The sequence below is a fragment of the Vigna angularis genome, chromosome 6 (genome assembly GCF_016808095.1).
Source record: "Vigna angularis cultivar LongXiaoDou No.4 chromosome 6, ASM1680809v1, whole genome shotgun sequence".
Lineage (NCBI taxonomy): Eukaryota > Viridiplantae > Streptophyta > Magnoliopsida > Fabales > Fabaceae > Vigna > Vigna angularis.
In genome coordinates, this window is record NC_068975.1 from 4,322,451 (window position 1) to 4,344,723 (window position 22,273).

At 32.3% G+C, this 22,273-nt stretch overlaps 2 protein-coding genes across 2 annotated transcripts; one reads left to right on the forward strand and one right to left on the reverse strand.

The window, feature by feature from the left end:
- The first annotated feature begins 4,645 nt into the window (after nt 1-4,645).
- On the forward strand, nt 4,646-12,557 carry LOC108341854 (ruBisCO large subunit-binding protein subunit beta, chloroplastic). Its single transcript, XM_017579509.2, has 14 exons — nt 4,646-4,963; nt 5,029-5,154; nt 5,980-6,117; nt 6,359-6,454; nt 6,605-6,847; nt 7,146-7,380; nt 8,163-8,332; nt 8,444-8,521; nt 8,615-8,686; nt 8,767-8,871; nt 9,027-9,119; nt 9,441-9,533; nt 12,126-12,327; nt 12,420-12,557. The coding sequence occupies exons 1-14, from the start codon at nt 4,820-4,822 to the stop codon at nt 12,440-12,442; spliced, it is 1,818 nt and encodes a 605-aa protein (XP_017434998.1). The 5' UTR covers nt 4,646-4,819; the 3' UTR covers nt 12,443-12,557.
- Nucleotides 12,558-12,570: 13 nt separating this feature from the next.
- Nucleotides 12,571-13,279, reverse strand: LOC108341856 (serotonin N-acetyltransferase 2, chloroplastic). The gene has a single exon (XM_017579510.2). The coding sequence runs from the start codon at nt 13,262-13,264 to the stop codon at nt 12,683-12,685; it is 582 nt and encodes a 193-aa protein (XP_017434999.1). The 5' UTR covers nt 13,265-13,279; the 3' UTR covers nt 12,571-12,682.
- Nucleotides 13,280-22,273: the final 8,994 nt, after the last annotated feature.

The window sequence follows — 22,273 nt, forward strand, 5'->3', positions numbered from 1 at the left end:
GGCTGAATTCCAATCATCCTACACCCCTTTGTCCTGATTGCTATCATTCCTTTTGTACCATGGTAGGTAACCATGCTTAGAATAACGTTCATCCACAGTGCGATTCATTTTGTGGCAATAGGAGCACTATTTTCCATAGTTGGAATTTCTCCCTCTCTGATGAATCATTATTTTGTACTATTCACTTAACTTTTCATACCGAATTTAAATAATGCTTAATTGTCCATTATTTTCTCCGTTTTGCTAATTGGGCTTAATTTCATCAGTAATTCATATTTTTAATTAATTTTGATTGTATGAATCTAATTATTCTCATTATTAATTGGAGGACAATTTTGAAATTATAATTAGGACTTCAAGAGGGCTGCCACATCATTTAATTTCGTTTTGTAATTTTAATTACTTTAATTTTATACCAGATTTGACTTTTGGGCCTATTTTTTGTCAATTTTGTAAGAAGCTTATATAGAGGGCATTTTCGTCCTTTGGCCTTTTAAAATCCCAAATCAGATTTGGGAAAGCTCTTCTCTCCCTCATTCATGTTTTTCTTAGGTCTTTGAAGATTGGGACGTTTTCCACCCCCTTCCCTTTGGGGGTTTTAGGTTTTGTTCTCTTTTCCTTTCAATTAATGAATGATTCTGGTTTTTAATTTCTTTCCGTTTCTTGCTTCCATTTTCGATTTCAGTTTCATTTCCTTATTTCCATTTTGTTTTGGTGTTGCAAGTTCGTTGTCCAATTTTTATTTCATTTCCCAATTTGAATAGTGTTTTATGTTGTTGTTTTGAGGTTGTTTTGTGCTTTCAATTGCGTTTTCCATTGTGCTTCGTTTACATTTCGTTTGCTGCTGTTCCAGGATGAATTCACTTCTGTTTTTCTACTTTAATTTTTCTTTAATGGTAGCTTAGGTGTGTTTGGTTTGTCGTTAGTGAAATTGCATCGTTCCCATGAGAATTCTGAGTTAGAAGTATGTTTTTGCTACTCTGACTTGGCTCACTATTGAATTTGTTTTGCACTTGCGATTGGTTATATGCTTAGTTGCATAATTGGTGTTTAATCTTTGCTTAGTCGATTGGACTGTATGATGCAGAATTGATTGAATGTGTGCATGGCGTTTGCTTAATTCGCTTTTAAGAAAACATGGTGGGTCTTTGCTTAATTGATCAGCTTATGTTGGATTAGGGGTTAGAGGACTGAGTAATTGTTATAAATCTGTGATTGGAATAATGTAATTGAGCTAGTGATCAACAACTTTTAAATCTGTGTTCGAATTCGTGCTTTAATTTGGTTTGTTTCCATTCATAAAATTCTTCACAAAACCCCCCACCAAGTGTTTGATCTAATGACTGAACGAATAATTGGTCCATGAGAGACGACCTAGGAGTCATTTCCTAGTCTATATTGCACTTTATTTGCATATTAATTTGATTGGGGTACGACCTCGATCATTCTCTCTCTTCCTTGCTCACGTGACCCAACACCACGTCCTTGGTTTCTCTAGGTCTGGTCTGGTTTCCAGTGGCTATGTTTATCAGCAATATTCATTAGAATTTTGGGTTCTAGCATTTTGGTTGGTGGTCCCTATGTCTTGTCTTTCCTGTCTCTCTTGTTGCATGATGAGGGAGAAGACACAGTTGATGTTGGGAAGGGGCTCCATTAGGAGGATTTGAGTTCTCACAGTGTTATAAGTATCATTCAGCCCCTTTAGAGAGTAGATAACATGCTCTATCTCTCTATATTTGAGAGAGATCTTTGACAGATCACAATTACAATGGATGTCACAGGTACAACACGGTATGGGTCTAAGGGATTCTAACTCTTCCCAAAGAATCTTCAAATCTATAAAAAATTGGCTTACATTTCTTTCTCCTTGTTTGATTGAGTGAATGTCTTGAAGTAAGTTAGAAATCTTGAAATAATCATCCTTTGAGAATCTTTCCTTCAATTCATCCCATAACACTTTGGCATCTTCGACATATATCACGCTTTCTGCAATCTGTGAAGAAAGTGTCTTTATGATTCAAGAAAGCACCATCATCTTACATTTTTCCTAAGCATCAAATAGAACATCACTTCTTTGAGGTTTCTTGATTGATCCATCAATGAATTTGATTTTGTTTTTGGAAAATAGAGCTCTTCTCATGTTCCTCTTCCAAGAAGAGTAATTTGTCTCATTTAAGACTTGAGAGATAAGAGTGAGGATTGGATTCTCCCCGGGATGTAGATAAAAGGGACTGGCATGATTGGTTGATTAATCCATGTGATCCATCACACTAAGAAAGAACCAAGAATGAAACAAGAATTTCGATTGAAGGAACTTTGGCACAACGGAAGCAGAGCAGGCATTAAACCTGCTCTGATACCATTTTAGAAATGGTATGAAGAGAAAAGAGGAAGGCTTGAGAAGCCCTATGTCACGAAAGAGAGAAGTTCGGTCATGGAGAAGTCAAGCACTGAGAACAAGTTGCGACAACCAGGTAAGAAGAAAAAGAACTCTGAAATCTTTTAATGTATTGTGTATTGTTTCTGTGTGTTACTTTCAGGAACAAAATAGAAACCTTATATATAAGGTTCTCATGAAAAAGGGGGAAAAGGAGAAAAACTGAAAACTAAAAACCTTAACTAACCCTAACCAACAAAATAAATTGATTATTACATTTAAACAGTAATCTAACTGATTTTAACGGTTTCAATATCTACTTAGTACAAATGAGTTGTATACTTTTTGAAAAATGAACCATTATTCAAATTGATATATATATATATATATATATATATATATATATATATATATATATATATATATATATATATATATATATATGGGTTTGCTAACTTATGTAACCTCTTAAAGTCTACTAAATTTTAGTTGACGAAAAAAATTCCTATTCGTAAAGAGAGGCATCACTAGTACAAAAACAGCGTACACCGTCAAATATTTTTGGCCTTTCACGTTGAATTCGAGAACAACGTCATATCAGGAGACGTTAAATTAACTTCGAATTTAAAAATATTCGACGTTAATTTAACGTCGAATTTCTTCAATATACGACGTTAATCAATTTTTTTTTAATTTTTTTTAATTAATTGTAATCCTTTTTTACAACTCTACGAGACGTGAAAAGTATAATTATGAACGGTGATATAAGATCAACAACAACAAATAACAAACAACAAACAAGTTCAATCAAACAACAAACAAGTTCAATCAAACAACAAATAAGTTCAATCAAACAAGAACAACAACAAACAAGTTCAACTAAACAACAATAACAACAAACAAGTTCAACAAAAAAAAACAACAAACAAGTTCAACAAGAAAAAAAAAAACAAGTTCAACAAATAAGTTCTTCAAAACGAAAACTAACCTTCAAAAGGTGCGTTCATCGGAATAAAGTGTTGCCACTAGTGAGAGAGAAAGCAGAATGCACCTATGAAGGACAAGAACACGAAAATAATTGGTGAAAACAAACGAAAATCATACCTAAAGTAGTTAATTAACATGCATTTGTATCAAATGAAAGAAAGTTTACATATGATGGTCGTCAAACTTCATTCGATAAAAGTTTGAGCAGAGAAGAGGGTCTCGCACGCTATGATAAAGTAAATGAATTTTCAATCTCCCACTCAAATTTTTATTGAATTCACTAACCTTTTGACGTCTAACGCTGAGACATTCGACGTTTTATATCCTTTTACGCCGAATTATAATTCTAAACGATGTTTAATAATTACATTTATTTACAAAATTGTCACCGATTATTTTTAAAGTTGGCTATTGAGTGGTTAGACGTTGAACCACGCTATTTTTCAGTTGCATACTCCACGGGATATTTTAATAATTTTTATTTTTAATTTAAAATAAAAAAATAAAAAAAATCAGAAATTATTCAAATACCTTTAACCTTAAAACTTAGAATCCATATCCAAAATATATGAAGATATTTTTTTCAACTAAAATTTGGTACACTTTAAAATGTTACATAAGTTAGCAAACTTTTATATATATATATATATATATATATATATATATATATATATATATATATATATATATATATATATATATATATATATATATTCATATGAATTTATTTAAATACTTTTTTAATAAATATTAGATAGAAATAAGGAAAAAAGTTATAAATTAAAATTAACTTAAGCACTAGTTAAAAAATAAAAAAATTATGAAATTACACAATGGAACTTATATCCATTAGCTTATAACTAAATTTAATTTATGAAAAGTATTTATTTTTTATAAAAATGTTTATGCAGAATCTTATCCAATTGTAGTTAATTCCTAGCACTTTATATACAAACATGTACGGTTAATTATAACTTATATGTTGTGGTTTTATCTAAATATATATTTGCTCTACATGTAGCAATTATTTATTTTGAACAATATATCGATTCACTTGTTTTGGGTGTACACGAAAATAAGACAACGCAATTAGAAAAAACTTGATGAGTGAAACTATGACATAAAAGAAAAGAAATATATTCAATCATGATATTGACGGAATTATCAGTCATATTTATATATTAAAGTTACTAACAAAAAAAAAAACTAATAAGTAGAAATAGTTTGCATGGTGACAAAATTAGTAATAAGATATTTTCCCTTTCATTTTGTTCACAGAATACAAGAGTGAGATATTTCTGTTCTTTACACCATTACTCTTATCCACTGACATTGTCCAAACTGAACATTTCTTCAATTTATCGCTGTTGAAGTTCAAATTATTGCACTCAACACAGCTAATAGTTGTTAATTACTTACATCAAACCAACACAGCCATTGAAAGATAGTCAAAGCATGGCATGTTCTTCTTCATTCACATTTGCCAGTCCAACATCACTTCCCAGGCCCAGAAACTCACTTTGTTCTTCTCTAATCCCCAGAGCCATGGCAAAAGAGCTTTACTTCAACCATGGTGGTTCAGCAACGAAGAAGTTGCTGGTAAGGACTAATAGTTTGTTTTGGTTCTTCACAAGCTGTGAGTGAATTGGTGTGTGATGGTGCAGGCAGGGGTGGACATGGTGGCTGAGTTGCTTGGTGTTACATTGGGTCCAAAGGGGAGGAATGTTGTGCTGCCCAATAAGTATGGACCTCCCAAAATAGTAAATGATGGAGAAACTGTTCTCAAAGAGGTGCTTTTTTCTTTTTGGTCATTCATCATTAACCATTTGCTTCTTCTCTTTAATGTTCTTCTTTTTGTACCATGGTCGGTTTAAGGTTGTGAATGTTGAGAATCAAATACGAGTCTAAATCTTTGAAATGAAAACATTGAGTATATGGAACAAGAACTATAAATATATTATTTTAAGGTTTTAGACTGGAGGTGGACTTTTGATGTTGTCTCTTCTTAATTAACTGTGTTAATTTCTTCTATGATTGAACTTATGTTTTATCGGTGTGTTTTTTCTTAATAAATCGTGTTAAATTTTTATATAGTTGGATTTATGTCTTATTGTATTAATTTTTTATATGATTAGATTCATGTTTTATTGACGTTCTCTTTTTTCAATAATTTTTTTTTTAAGATTCATTAGTGAAAAAGTTACATATTTATGCATTGTTAGATTACTATTTTGAAATACAGTTATTTATTCTCTAAAGTATATAATAAGAGGTGGCTATAAGAAGATCATAGTATTGGTAAGCCATCCACTAGGCACTTGAACAAGAGCATTTGAAGAAAACACAAGAACAGAATGAGAAAATAGTTTCCAGTGAGTTTTTTCTGTACTTTGGTTGTTGGATGAGAAATTGACTGTTGAGCAATGAAAAATTGTTTCAGAAAGTAGTGTTTGAAACAAAAAAGTAAGAAGAAAATCAAGCATGTCCTTTTTTTTCCCACAATTTGGTGGGTGTTTTCCATGTTGTCTTATTGCTTATGTGCTTAATAAACTTGTATATCATCAGGTCTTCTAGTAATATGGTTTTGTGAACTTCTCTTTCCTGTGTTACATAAGATTGAATTGGAAGATCCGTTGGAAAATGTTGGTGTGAAATTGGTGAGACAAGCTGGTGCAAAAACCAATGACCTAGCTGGTGATGGCTCAACTACATCTGTTGTTCTTGCTCATGGCTTAATCAGAGAGGGGACAAAGGTAAACAAAACCACCTGAACATGAGTGTCCTATTACATCAATCACAACAAAATTATTACATGTTAGCACATATGAAAAGTTGACATGTATTGCTATATAAAAAAGGTCCCATCCTATGTCAAATTTGCAAATAAAAGTTGAAGAAACATTAGTTTTTAGTTCATGCTTTAATCACCATGTTAATAACTTTAAAGGGGTGTTCTTAACTTTGAGTTCTAAAGCTCCTTTTTTCTTTCTCTAGGTTATTGCTGCTGGAATGAATCCTGTTCAAATTGCTCGTGGGATTGAGAAGACAGCAACTGCACTTGTTTCTGAACTCAGTTTCATGTCAAGAGAGGTAGGATCACTTCATTTATTAAATGATGTTTCAATTTTTTACTTGATGTAAAACTTAAACTCATACTTGGATTCTTTAATTATAAATTTTGCTTGGTGTCAGTTGTTGCTTATAGTTTGCAAAGTCTAACAACATTGATTGAACTTGCAGGTTGAGGATGATGAACTTGCAGATGTTGCAGCAGTAAGTGCAGGGAATGATTATGCAGTTGGAAACATGATTTCTGAGGCACTGCATAAGGTAGGCAAAAGAGGAGTAGTAACAATTGAAACCGGAAAAAGTACTGAGAACAGTTTAGAGATTGTGGAGGGAATGCAATTTGATCGTGGATATTTGTCCCCATACTTTGTCAACAATAGAAGAAAGATGACAGTGGAACTCCACAACTGCAAGGTATCATTTAGAGTCTGAAAGAACTTGTACAGTGTATAAAAGTGCTTATGATGATGATATTTCTGCAAGTATTTTTAAGCTTGACTAAGCAAGCTTCATGGTTGAGCTTATGATATCTTCTCTAAAGTGATAAACTTAATAGATAAATACTTAATTGGTTGGTTTGGCAAAAGCATCTTTCACATAAAAGCTATAAGCAAGTTCAATTAAAAATAAGATGTAATTAAATGATGATAATGAGTAACAAAATATGTAATTAAGTTAAATAACTACATGATGCATAGTTATTTGGTTGCAGTTGCTTTTGGTGGACAAGAAAATCACAAACCCAAAGGAGTTGATCAACATACTGAACAATTCTGCAAAAGAAAAGTACCCAATTGTGATAGTTGCAGAGGACATTGAGCAAGAAGCTCTAGCTCCTGTCATTAAAAATAAACTTCGAGGGGCACTTAAGGTAGCTGCCATTAAGGCTCCTGCCTTTGGTGAACGCAAGACTCACTGCTTGGAAGACATTGCAATCTTGACTGGAGGTACAACATCCAACACTTCCACTTATAATCTTCATTATGTTTTGTTTGTTCATATGTTTAGACAAACAAGAAACAAAAACTTTCTCAGCTATAGCTTTCTGTTATGCTCTTTTTATCTGTTCATCTTTTCTGTTTGCAATTATGTTATTCTGCATTGTATATGTACATATACCCCTTCTCATAGTAAGAGTTCAGAGCCTTTATTGATCATTCGTACTGTTTCTTTTCTTTTCCAATTTTGTTATTGTATCAAATTCATTTAGAAGTTTATCTTAGTGAAATTTATTATGTCATAGTCACCATTCACAAATATCTAGTCATGTATTCGAAATATATACGTTGAGGAGGTGTGTTAGAAATTTAATATCGATTAAAGGTAAAACAAATGTATGTTATAAATGATTATATAAATTAGTGTAAACCTTGTATTAAAAGCCGGTTTTGTAGGATTAGGTTACATTTGAAGTTTATTTGTTAATATGGTAGTCAATTTTCAGCTTGCAGATGTGTTCACAAAATCTCTATCTCCGGCTTTGTTTCAAGAACTCTGTTCCAAGCTGGGCTTGATGTTTTCACTTCTGTTGTTCTGTCCGATTGCCATCTTCGTTAAACTTCTATTAGAAACCAATTATGTACTTGAATGGAAGAAAGCATCAGTTGTTAAAATGCTAATTGGAAGTTCCATTTTTACATGCATAGTCTTCACTTTGTAGTTTATTCTGCAATAAAACATTAGTTCTTTACAACCTTTGTTTTTTTGTAATTGATATGCTGTTTTTCAGGTACTGTGATTAGAGAAGACATGGGATTCACCCTAGAAAAGGCTACCAAGGATGTTCTGGGTTCTGCTACAAAGGTAGTCATAACAAAGAATTCTACCTTAATAGTTACTGATGGGAGTACAAGATCACTTGTAGAGAAGAGGGTTCATCAACTGAAGAAGCTTGTTGAGGTGCATACACAATTTTCAAAACCATCACATCTCACACTTGACTAGTCTTAAATTTTCAAAGTTAAATTGTATATTGTTCACAAATATGATTGATTGACATATTTCACACAGAATACAGTGGATAAATTTCCCAAAAAGATATTGAATGAAAGAATAGCAAGATTATCAGGGAGCATTGCCATTCTCCAGGTATTGTAAATTTCATTTCATTTTGTTTGGACATTTTGGATTTTAAGAATTCTATTTTTAATTTTCTATTAGCAACTTGAATACAAATCATAGGTAGGAGCACAAACACAAGTGGAGCTGAAGGATAAACAATTAAGAATAGAAGATGCTCTAAATGCAACCAAGGTATTATTTCCTTTTCATGGCTCAAACAAGTTAATTTGCCACCATTTTTATGGTTAACCTTCTTACTTGGAACATGGCAGGCTGCAATAGATGAAGGTGTAGTAGTTGGAGGTGGTTGTAGCCTTTTAAGACTATCCAAAAAGGTGGATGGTATAAAAGTACTTCTAGACAATGAAGAACAAAAGGTTTCATTCCATTGCACTAAGTTTTTCATATCATGTTTGAAGTTTATGATTTAGCCAAGCTCTTGTTGTAAATATCCCTTAAAGTCTTTGTTTTGATTTGTATCTTTTTGTTGTCTGTTCAAGACATGGAAAATTTATTTGTGTATTATCTGCAGATTGGAGCTGAAATCTTCAGAAGAGCTTTAAGCTATCCTGCAAGATTGATAGCGAAAAATGCTGGTGTAAATGGCAATGTTGTTGTAAATAAGGTATTGAGCCTGAGAAACTGTGTTTTATAATGTTGGATTCTTAACAATAACATAGAAAAAAACAAAAAATAAGATTGAAAGAAAGCAAATTTATATCAATTTTTGCACTTAGATTTTGCATGCTTTGTAATTTTACAGGAAAAATTTTCAAAACTATATACAGAGATTTTTCTAACATTTGTCCTGTGTTCAACTATTGTTGATTTATCAATTAAAAAATCTCAATTATTAAGATTTTTTTTTCAGATTTTAGTTTATTAAACTAAAGAAGAAAGGTATATATTGAATAAAATGCAAGCTTGAGGCGTTTATGGTATGCAGGTTTTATTGGAAGATAACATGAATTTTGGTTACAATGCTGCTAAGGACTGTTATGAGGATCTGATGAAGGCTAGGATTATGGATCCAACAAAGGTATGCTCATTTAGTTTGTGTAAAGGTCAAATTAAATTATCAAAACAAAATTTCAATTCTAGTTATAGAAAAGTATATAAGAAAAAAACAATTAAAGAACTTCATGTAAGTTTGGCCCTTTTCCATTGTGTAACTAACCAATATAATGTTTGTTAATCTTGTGTTTGGATTTACACTAAAATTTTAAAAAGATTCTAAGTTTACAGAATTTTATTTCAATTACTATAAAATATAAACAATTATTTTAATAATAAACAATATATAATAATTTTAAAATATCAATTAGTAGTATTTTAGAGCCTATAATGATGAAAGTTATTTTTTACAAAGTTCACCAAAATATATTAGTTGTCTTCAACTTCAACTAGAGTTAAGATTATAATTATTTTAGCTAATGGTTACTTTTTCAACATCTTTATTCGAGTCTTTTTTTAATGTTCTATTAACATTGACTAAAATAGGTCTTTTTAATTTTAATTTTTTATTTCAAATTGATAAAAAAAACCATGAAAATAATCTTAGGTTAGGATTATTTAAAAGTTTGCTTAATCAACATTAGAAAAAAAAACCTTAATCAACTTTAGAAAAGGTCAACAATGGTGATATTGTTGAAAAGATCCCAACAAACATTAAAAAAATGTCAATAAAAAAAACTATGATTGACATTAATTAAAGAAGTAGTTTTTAGACATTAATGGAAAAAGGTTTTATTCTACAATAATTTCAACTTACATTGATCGATAAATAGTCCACTAATATTAAATAAAAAATTTGGATGATACCAATTGAGAAGTAATTCTACATTAGACAAGAAATTTGTTATTAACTCGTTAGAAAAAAATTAAATTTAAAATAAAATTCAACTGAAAACAAGTTATACTTAAGTTTAATACAAAAAATAAAGCTGTCAAAACAGGTCATCCGACCCGGTCTACCACGGATTGATCACTTAGTGAACCAATCCAACTTGGCTCATTTATTAGCGAGTCAGAAAAATTCGAACCCGACCCGACCTATCACGGGTTGGTAGATAAACAGGTTGACTCACTTAATTACAATTTTTTTTAAAATAAAAAAAAAATTATAAACTTTCTATAATTTAAATCTAAACAAATTTCACTGACAATATCTGTCTTTAATTAATTTTGAAAATAAGGAACTTAAATAATTTTTTCAAGCAAAAACAAAATAATAAATATTTTTTTATAAAATTAAAATTAAATTTTAATAAAATAAAATTAGGTAGATGGGTTGGTGGACCAACCCGATCCACCACGGGTTCAACCCGCATGAGCCGGATTTAAATGAGCCGGGTTAAAATTTGACCCATATAAGAAAGATACAATTTTTCAAACCCAATCCGACTCAAACCCGTGGTGGGCTGGGTTGACCCACGGATTGTGACCCGTTTTGATAGCTCTAACAAAAAGGTTATATTTGATATCTACTAAAAAACATAATTAATATTAACCAAGAAAATATTGTTTAATAACAACTCATAAATAACTTAGTCTTAATTTGCAAAGAAAAAATAATTTTAACGATTTCAATCCAAAAATAAAAACTATTGACCTTGAAAAAGAAAATCTCACTTGTCAGTAGTAAAAATTTTATTGTTGAGTCGATGTTTTTTAAATCTTGACCAAGTTCACAATGTTAGAACCGTTTAATTTGATGACTCTCTATGTGAAATTGAAGTAAAAAACATACTAATGGAGCTAAATAGTAGAGGAGAGAAAAAATTATATATATATATATATATATATATATATATATATATATATATATATATATATATATATATATATATATATATATATATATATATATAAATTTGAAAATTTTGAAATTATAAAATTCCACATATATCCATTAAGATAATAATAAGGATAATGATATTTTGAAAATATTTTAACATTATTTATGTGTCATTATATTATTGGTCCAAAATTATTTCACAATTAATAATAATAATCACAAACACCAAAACCACTCACAAAATAACATATAAATAGAATTAAAATATTATAAAAAAATTGTTTTCAAAGTATTATTATCCATGACATTGCCCTCCTTCTACTTATATCCTTTATATTTTTAATAAAATTTCCCGCTTCTTATATTACAATAGTTTTAAAATAAGCATACACCTCTCTCTTTCTTTTGATATATGACTCGTCTTTATAAAATAGTTACAGTTTTCCTATTTATTTATTTTTTTAATTACACATTATAATAATGTTATTATTTTAATGAAAAAGATTCTAAAGTTTGCCACCATTAATATATCACACTGCACCTAACAGATTAGCACCAGGAATTGTAACAGTGTTCCAGCACCATGAAGTTTTATCCAGTATCTGCAGGAACTAAAGCTAGCAGTTTTAAAGCCTAAGAACTAAAATTTAAGCCACAAACAAGTATGCAAACTAAAGAAAGTATCTAATAACCGATGAACAACAAAAAGGGGACAAAAACAGGAATGTGAATCAGTGAAAAGCATGACGAAAACCATGTTAATTTGGCAGTGGAGATGCAGTGAGATAGATTAGCACAGAATGACCAAGTCTGTGATGTTGAAAATTGGTGCAGGTAGTTAGATGCTGTATAGAACATTCAGCTTCAGTGGCCAAGTCATTTCTAACATCTAATGCTGTTGTGATTGAGCGCAAGGAGTTGCAGCCCATAACATTGCCCCCAAGAAAGGCCATGGCTACCCCAAATCTCGCTATACCAAAAGATCTTGCCTTTTCGAAAGGTCTTCCTATGTCAAAAGATCTTGCTATGTCAAAAGGTCATTTCACTCACTTCATCGTCTTTAATTTCCTCTGCCACAATATTTTCCCCTGTTAGTAGTAACGATTGTGTTGAAATTTGGTTACTCAGGTTTCGTACCAAAGGGTTTCTGAAATGGAAAATTGTGAACTTTCAGACCCATGCCTGGCTTCAATGTGAGCAATGAAGAAACAGTGCAGATTAATCCACAGATACATTGTACAGATAGTGGCATTCACCAATCCTAGGAACAACAAACGAAGTTACCAACATCTCAATTTTGTAATAAATTTTGAATATTCAAGCAATTTTATAAGGACAATGTGAAAGACTTGTTGGATACATGGTAATAAAAAGAAGTGAAAATAAAAATCCTATTTTTTCTTTTGTCGTTTGGAGTAAACCATTCCCCGGATGCCATCGGGATCGGCGACGAAGCCCAACGGGCGATAGAACCCGAGAACTCGGGGCTCCGAATAAAGGGCAATATTGGAAATTCCTCTTCCCAGAAGCTCCTTCAGCAGCCTCTCGATGACGGCCTTACCGAGCCCGATGCCCTGGAACGACGGGTCCACCACCACGTCCCATATGATGGCGTTGAAGACGCCGTCGCCGGTTGCCCTCGCGAAAGCCACCGGCCGCCGCGTCCTCCGATGCTCCACCCATAGAACCGCCTGCGTGTGCTCCAGTGCCAGGCGGATCTTCTCCGGGTCCCGCCGTGGGAACCCCACCGCCACGAACACAGTGTTCAGCTCCTCCAGGTCCAGCCCCTCCGCGTCGCGCCGCAACAAGAACCCGCGCGACTCCAGCGCCTCGTCGGAGACTGAGAGCGGATAGTCTCCACCGTAGGGGGAGGACGATGCGACGGAGACGCTTCGGGGGAGGGTTCGCACCCTGGTTTGGCCGAAACGGAGACAGGGTGGAAGAGGAGCGGAGACAGCGCCACGTAACAACATTTTATAGATAGAACAAAAAAGTGTTTTGAATTTAATTTATAATGCAAATTTCACACTTTATGATCATTTTCCCACTTTATCTTAAATAATATTTTTAAACTAAATAAAAAAAAACTCAAGCTTAAATAATATTTTAGAATTATCTTACTTGCTAAAATAATATGCTCTTAGATTTTCTACTTCTATCCTGATTTTGATTTTAAAATCGTATGGGTAAATTAATAAGTAAGAATAACAATAAAATAAAAAACATTAAAAATAATGATGATGGAGAAACTAGTATCTATTGAAACAATTAATAGGGTAATAATAATAATAATAATAATAATAATAATAATAATTTAATTTTATTCTGATGGTGTGGCTGTTTTTGCAGGTTTGTGGCTGAGAGAAAGCCTTCATGGATAAGGTGGGTTAGATTAGAGTTTTTGTTTTATTTGTCAAAGAGGGAAATGAAAAAGAAAATAAATTGGAATGTTACAAATAAAGTATTAAAGAAAATATTGAGTTGTTTTTATGGTTTTCAATCAAAAAATTTAGGTGACTTTAATAATTATTTATTAAGATTTAGACATTACAAAAATATCAATAAACCACCAATCAAGAACTTCTTCTCATTGTTTGGACTTCATTTAATTTTCATCTGTTTTTATTTATTTGCAGTAACTTCATATAGTGGATATATTTTTAGTCCAATATAACTTTAATATATGCCCTTTAGTTATAATTTGATAATCTCTTTTAATTATATTGCCTATATTAGAAATGTTGTTAATTTTTGAGGTATCAATATTAGGACACTATTGTCATTCAATATATCGGTTGTTGATATCTTTGATTAGTTTAAAATTTATTTGTTAACTTGCTTGATTAAGTTTGAAGAGGAAAATAAATAATATAGTGTGTTGACAATTTGTAGAAAATTAAATAAAAGTTGAATGTATTATAATTTTGTGAATGTGACAATAGTGTAAAATAAAACACCAAATGTAATATTTGTAATATTAATAATAATTGAAAAAAAAATAAAACACCAAAATGAGAATATTTTGTTATAACTAATATAAATTATTATATCCATAGCGAATTAATTCCATTAAAATGGTTTTAAAAAATTAAATGAGTTAACCGTCAATTCAACTCTTCAAATTATAATTACATTGTAGTTTCAAAATTATAAAATAAGGTATTTGCTTTTAAAAATTTATAATTATCTATATTTTATATTTTAGACCTATACGTAACATTTTAATTTTCATTATCACGTTTTAAATATTACAAAAATAATTAATTTGAGGGAAACATATAAACTGCCATCATAATTATTCAAAAAATAATATATAATACAGCAAAATTTATATATACATCATTCTACACTACAAGAAGATATACCACATTATGTTAAAATTTCAAATGTGAGTCTAAGTCGCACATTGAGCAGAAATAAGAAAGTAGAGCACCATATAAGGTTGAAGATACATTAATCCATTGTCTTAAGGTTAAAGATACATTAATCCTTTAAGGTTTTAGGTAGAGCACCATATTTATGTCATACCAGACTTGTAAGACCAATCTTCCACTAACTCTATATACCAAAACAATCATTCATCAGATAAAACATGAATCAGTGACTCAATTCACCTAAGATTGAATACTCATTTGTTCAAATGACCAACAATTCAGTACATTAAAATCAAATCACTACCGAAAAACTAATAAAACATATTTCACACATTATAAACTAGATTTTTAGCGAACTAAGTGGCTAACTAATCCTAATTGACACAAAAAAAGACTTCAAACATCAGGTTCCCTCATAAAACAACTCTTATAGAATTTCACCTATTAAAGCCCCCAATCTTAAACCAAAATCAATTGTAACTCTATCCTTTTACCACACTATGATTTAACAGAAATTCCCAACTTAATACAACATCACTTCCACCAGTTTAAGCAACTAAAAAGGGTACATTCAACAATCAATCACTACAAAGTTCGTTTAATATCAGAAAACACACATTCAAACTAAATTCACTAAATCGTGTACAAAACATCAGAATTTTAGCATACTCATTTACTTAATGCAATAATTTAGTTAATTTAATCAAACTAAAGTACACCAAATCATATTTATCAAAATACTAGAATGACAGAGTTTGGGTATTTAACTTCCATTACCTAAAAAATGACTAAACTGCTCAAGAAAGCCTAAAGCAACCTCCAAACGCACATGAAACTTCACATGCAACACAAAAAGGGCTAGCATGCAAGAAAAAAGAAATTTACCAAAGAAAGGAGTAGAGTACACCATGGTCTACAGACCCATGGTCACATTACTGAGCATCTCTTGCACTCCACCTCCCATGAATTTATTTGGTTGTTTGCCACCGGTTGCCTGCCAAGGCTTCACTTGACTATGGAGGGACGTACTCGTTTGAGCTCGGACCTGAACAATTGGTTTTAATACCAATTGTAAGGAGGGACGACACACACATAAATCTCCATAATGATAAGATATTGTCTGCTCTAGGCCAAGCCCTCACGGATTTTCTTTTGGTACTACTCCAAAAGACCTATTACCAAGAGAGATATCTTATATGTATATAAACCCATGTCTATCTATTATTTTATTTAATGTGAGATTCTGTTTGTATCCTAACAGAAACCAATTAGTTAGACTTGAAAATCGCGTCACGAGGATTACTTAAGCAAATTTTGATCTTCAAACAGATGAACAGGGGATGAAAGCCCTTAGATAGAAGTTAGATAACTATAGAAAAGTGGTTTCTTGAAAGATTGTATGTTTTAAATTAATGAAACTCATTGCTTACAAAAATATTTATATTAAAATATTCACTACAAGAAATGAGTTAATTACAAAAGGATTAATACTGACGACCTTTTTGTCGTCGGTAAAGTTGATATACTGAAGAATTTACCGACGGTTAATTTATATGGTTATTATGGACGGCTTATGCCCGTCGGTAATAGGCAGCGAATTTACCGAAGACTTTTAGTCGTCGGCATAGGCATGGACTTAATGGACTTAATGAAATCAGGAATTGAGATTTCCCTCTTCCACTCTCCCAAAATCACTATTCGCGAAAGCAAGCTTCCCCCCATTTCTGAGTTCACTGTTCCGCCCTCTCCCCTCTCCTCTCACCGTAATTTGTCTCCCTCTCTCGTTCAGAGTTCGAAAGCACAATTGCCATTGTTTCCCACTCGTCCATTACGGTTCCACCATTGTCATTGACCGTTCTCGAGCTTCTCTCCATTCTCCAAAAGCGTGTGTGGTTGAAGGATGGAGGCATTGAGGTGACGCCTTCCATTGTGGACGGTGCTTCTCTTAGGGTTTGTTCACGACAATCCTTTGGCGGCGTGAAGAGGTGCGTCATTGGGTTAGTGGATGGTGTCGTAGTGTGAGCAAAGCTTCAAGTTCATGAGGGAGGCTGATCTAGGGGCTGCGTGACGAACTGGCTTTCTGTGTGTGAGAAGGGCTTGAAGAGAGAGGCTATTGGAGGTGCTAATACACCTAGGATTGTCGCTATTGTAAAGGTAAGTTATTGCTTCAAATTATTGCTTCAAATTATGTACCTTTTGGTGGTTGTCGTCTTTGTTAGTATTAATTGTTTTCCCTTTGAATTTCCAATTTTGTTTGTATTCTTTCTTTGCATCCCATATTTTATTTTTCTACACATAGGGACGAACATTGTATATTGATATGAGAATCATTTCAGTTATAATTTGTACGAGTATATTATACCTTGTTTCTTTAAAGTTGTCTAGCTTGGTTGGTTAACTGTGATGTTCTTGTGTTTCATGATTTTAGTTATGTGAACATGTTGACTTCAATGGTTGTGTGAAGGATGGGTGAGGATATGTGAGTCTCGCCTTTATCCCTGACTTGTGATGCATGTGTGAGTTAACCTGTATATGTCTATTGCTTTTGGTTCGCATGAGATACAGATTGGAGATTAAGTTTAACACTAAATATCTAGGTAAATGATTGCAATTGATTTTAGATCATGTGTTGGGGTTGTTTGTGTCATATACCTAAGGTTCTCTAATCATATGGTCTACATAGGTAGTCTTTGTATGTTGCTATGTTCTGAATTGATGAATTATGTATGAGAAATATGTTAAATTGATGTTTGGGTTGTATTGGGGTTAGGGAAAATGAGGTTTCCTCTCGCTTTTCCTTTGTTTCCAATAGTAAAATGTGATGATGCATATGTTCCTCTTGTTTCATACTTTCTTATGTGCTTATTGCAATATGGGAATATTAAATGGATATATCATGAGTTATGTTTTCAAGTAATAAATTAAGAATTTGGTATGGTGGAATTAAGGATGGGCTGGAAAATTTATGTATGCTTTGTGGTGTTTTAATATTTCTGAACTGGAATTGTTGTATGAGTCCGAAACAAGTGGGTATAGTAATATTGATTGAATAGTCTTACAATAATGAAAAGAAGTGGTAGTGTTTAGGTGTTAACTAAACAAAATTGGGTTGGAAAGTAAACTCAAGAAGATAATGTTATGTTCGGTGGAAATGAAATTAAGTTGTTGATGTTTTGTGTTGATATGAGAGGGGTTGTGGAGTTTTGGAAAGGATATATGTGTTGGATGCTCTGTTCATTTAATAAATTTGATATAGAGAAATAGAGATAAGGAGTTCTTATTGTATGGAATTAGTGTATTATTGTTTGATTCAGCATGTGCAGTTTTAGGTAAGATAAGTGGGTTGAATTGTATAATTGTTTTTTTTTTATGAGAAGTTGCATGCTTGTAAGTATAGAAGTTGCCCTTTTCATATGATAATTGTGATATTTTTGTTTTGAACATTGGAACAGATTTATAAAGGGTGTAAAAGACTTGAAATGATTGGGAGTAGTTCTAGTGAATTAGAGGTTATGTTTAGTAGAACTTAGATCGCAATTGGATGAACTTTCGATATGTTTGATGATTGATAAACCATGACTTTTTCGTGATTGAATAAATTGAAATAATGGATTGGTTTAGTAAAAGTAATATAGATGTAGTTTAAGGTATATATATGTATTGTCATCACTAATGAGTTAGAGTTAGTAATTGGGTATCATACTTTGTATGTATCTATTGGAATTATGATAGTTCTAGTATAAATAGGAAAAGAACATGTTAGCACTTCAGTTCTGTTATGCTTTAACCGAACATGTTAGCTTTATACCTATGTATGTCTGAATGTGAACTTTGATGATTGGATGGGATTATAGTTCATTAAATTTTGTTTGATGGTAGGAACACTATATAATATCTTATTCATGAATAAAAGATTGTGCCTGGTAGAAATTCAAAGTGCAATGTTAATTGACCTTTCCATTCAGTGCTTAAATGGCTTAAAATTTGTTTTGGTGTATTAGTTTTGATTCTGGAAAAGAAATGGATTAAGTCTGAACCAAAATGGATGATTAATAGTTTACTATGCTTCTTTATGTGGATAGATAATGGATACTATGAATGTCTAAGTCCTTGTTGATTTTGAAAGTAGTGTGTGATATGATGTGGTATATATGGTTTTAGTTGCTTAATTATACACTTCCATTTGATGTGTTAGGGTGAGCTTTTAAATGAGTTTGAATTGTGGACAAAAATGGAGGAAGAGAGTCTACAGAGAAGACTTGAGCAGGAAAGGAAAGTAAAGGCAAAGGTATGGGGACCTAAACTGAAATTGCATGATTGTATGTGTTATGTCCTATTATTTTCATTCTTGTTTCATGAATTTTATCTTGTTCTAAAATGTTGTGAATGTTGAGTTTGAATGTTAATTTATGTTGATTGGAGTTTTATGATATTGTAAACATTGAGGTTTGTCAAACTTTGTTGTGAATGGTTTGAAACTGATTGTCAAATATGTAAGAGGTTTGTTTTGGTACTTTAATTTGTGAATGATGAATTTGAAAAAATAAAGCATGTACAATGACCTCTTCCATTAGTTCTAATCAGTCAGAATTAGCCATGAGACGTCTTACCATGTTTGTAAGATCATAGAATGTGTAGGTTTAGACTACCCTTTTCAGTAATGCATTCTACATCAAAGCAACTTGACTAGCATCAAAGCAATTTGCCTTCAACAACGGAGATGAATTATGTTCCACTTCCCAAGTTTCTTCTACATCAAAGAAACTTGACTAGCATAGATTTCACTACTTATACAGTGTTTCCAAATTGGTTGTTTGAAAACAACACAAAAGAAGCTTTAGGTTTAGATGACCCTTAGGCTTGTAGCTTTGGCTAACAAGACACACTCACCTGTCTAGCTATGCTAAATTTAAAGCAAGAAAGTTGCCAATAGTTGAAAGACAACCAAGGACTCTTCCAAATACTTGGACTTTTTAAAAGGTCTTTTACAACTTAATGTGAAACTAAAAGAAATCTACCTTATCACAAATCAGATTACACAAAAACAAATTCAAAGAAAACAAAAGCTATGCTACTGCCCATTGCTGCTACAATTTTGTTTTTGGTCCAAATTCCTTGTGTAGAGCAAGATACATGTGATCCTAGCAGCATGGTTTTGGACCACCTTATCAAAGTTAATTCAACACTCAAAATTAGTGTAAATAGTTTTGGCTTTTCAAATCAGAAAGGTCTGTTATCTGTTTAAAAACACTCCACATAACACTCTCTCTTATTGCCAAAGATATGAGGCCAAGTTAGCTACACAAAGCTCACAAAAATGAGTGTTCTCTCTGCTGTTTAATGCGCTTAGATTAGGAAAATGGATTTTTCAGCACTTGAAATATAGTGTAGGATTCTCTCGGCCAAAGCTATTTTGACTTCATGTGCATCCACTCAAATCCATTTTCTGAACTGTTTTAGGGCATTTTCACTCCACTAACAAATTTCTTTTGGATGATATACACTCAATCTCACCACCACTCAACTGTTTGGCTTGTATCTCAAAATTTGGCTATATGAGTTGTCAATTTTCACACTTTTGCTTGTTGGACAACACACTTGAATTCTAAAATTCAGGTTCCTCTCCACTTCCTAAGATTCTACCTTGGTAGGGGAAGGGTTCTACAACTTGACTGCTCCATTTGGACTTCACAACACCATTGAAATCAGCCAAAACAATCACCAAACAGATTAGTTAACTGCACCAGATTTTGCACTAGAAATTGATTTTAAAATTGACACTTAGGAAGCCAAAGATATTTAAAGCAATGAAAAAGGGTGTAGAAATGAAGGAGGCACACAATTAGATCCTAGGAATCGTTCTATAATAGATTAAGAAAGCAAGAAAATTGAAATGAAGATTGAAACCAAGTTTTTTCAAAACTGTTTGATGAAAATTAGAAACTGTTTGACGAAATGCCTCAATGAAAATCAGTTTTGGTGTTTTTGATTTTTGATTCCTCTAAACTGGATTGCATGGTTCTAAAACCTTTTTAACACCTTGCATTAATTCTTTTGATAATTTATTTTCACTTCAAAGCACTGAACCAGGTCTGGCTACAATCTAAAATGCATTTGGATGACAAAATAGCAAATCAGGTTCTATTTTTCAACTCTACACCAAAAGAATTGACCCAAGATTGGTGGTTTTAAAAGTGAATTTGTGCACAAGTGATTCTAACACTCTGGTAATACATTAAGCAATTTTAATTCATCAATTGAAAATTGTGTGAACTCTAATTGGGTTCAAAACCAAACTGTATAGCAGATTCACCCTTCTACTTCCCAATTTCACTAAAAAATGAGGTTTGAAAATGCTATTTTGCACATAGATGAATCTGGCTTCAATTTTAATGTTCTAACAAGTTTAAAACAACATTTAGTACTTGTTTAAACTGCCAAATAGCACAGAATCACATTAGCACGAAAATTAACACCTAATAACCCATATTATGTAGAATTTGCATTTACAACACCACCAAAATCAAGTCTGCATGAATCAAGGACTTCAACAGTAATCAAATTGACTCAAGGAAGTGTCAATGCACAGAACTAAGCTAGAATTAAAATGCTTAGCATGAACAAACTGGAATACACACTTCAAAGATGTTTAACACTCTGAAAAGCTAGAATTAAAACTAAAACAATGAAAGTCACCTCTTTTTCTCCCCTTTTTAGCTCCTTTGTCAATGAAGGTAGGAAACTACTCATAAGCAAATAAGTACCTAAAACTCAAAGTTTGAGTAGTTTCAACCTAAAAAGTTCACTTAAAGAGTGACAAATTGCCAATTCAACTAAAGTAGAGTAATTTTAAATAATGTTAACATCCTAACAAGTTTAAAGTAGTGAGATGAACCTAGGAAACTTGTCAAAAGCAAAAAATTACCTCAAAGTCAAAGTTTGAGTATGTAGAATGGTTTGATCCTTCTAGAGCTGGTACTAGAGTGGATCCTAGGTTTAACATTGTCAAACTACAAATGAGATTAAGATATCGATCGTTTGATCCTTTCATTCTACCAACTAATGTCATATAGATTTATTATGTGCCATATCCACCATTCCGCAATATTGACAAACGTGGTTGGGTTGTTACAATACAAACCAAGCCTAGAGGTCGCATTGACTCAAATGAGGTTGAAAAAGATGTCGCCTACCAACTAAACCAAATGTCAGAAGCACAAGAAGTTATTGAAGTTGAACGTATAACTGCATTGCACGACCTTGATGGTGATGGAGATGAATTGCAAGCACCAATACAAGGAGGACAAGAAGAAGAAAAAGAAGAAGAAGAAGAAGAAGAAGAACTCGTCCTCCCCCTACAACAAACACTCTTCCTCCCCTATGGTTATTACCTCCACTCCACCCTTTGACCCTACTTCTAGACCTTCTTCATCTTCTATACCAGCTTCTGAGAATGCCATAACATATGCTGATCCAGATTCAGCTGGTGATGGTGTTGACCCGCCTCTCCATGATCAGCCATGGATTGAGCCTTTTGGTCGAGGGTAAGACTTTAATCCTTTTTTTTAATTATTTTGATGTTTTAAGTTTGCCTTAATGCGATAGACT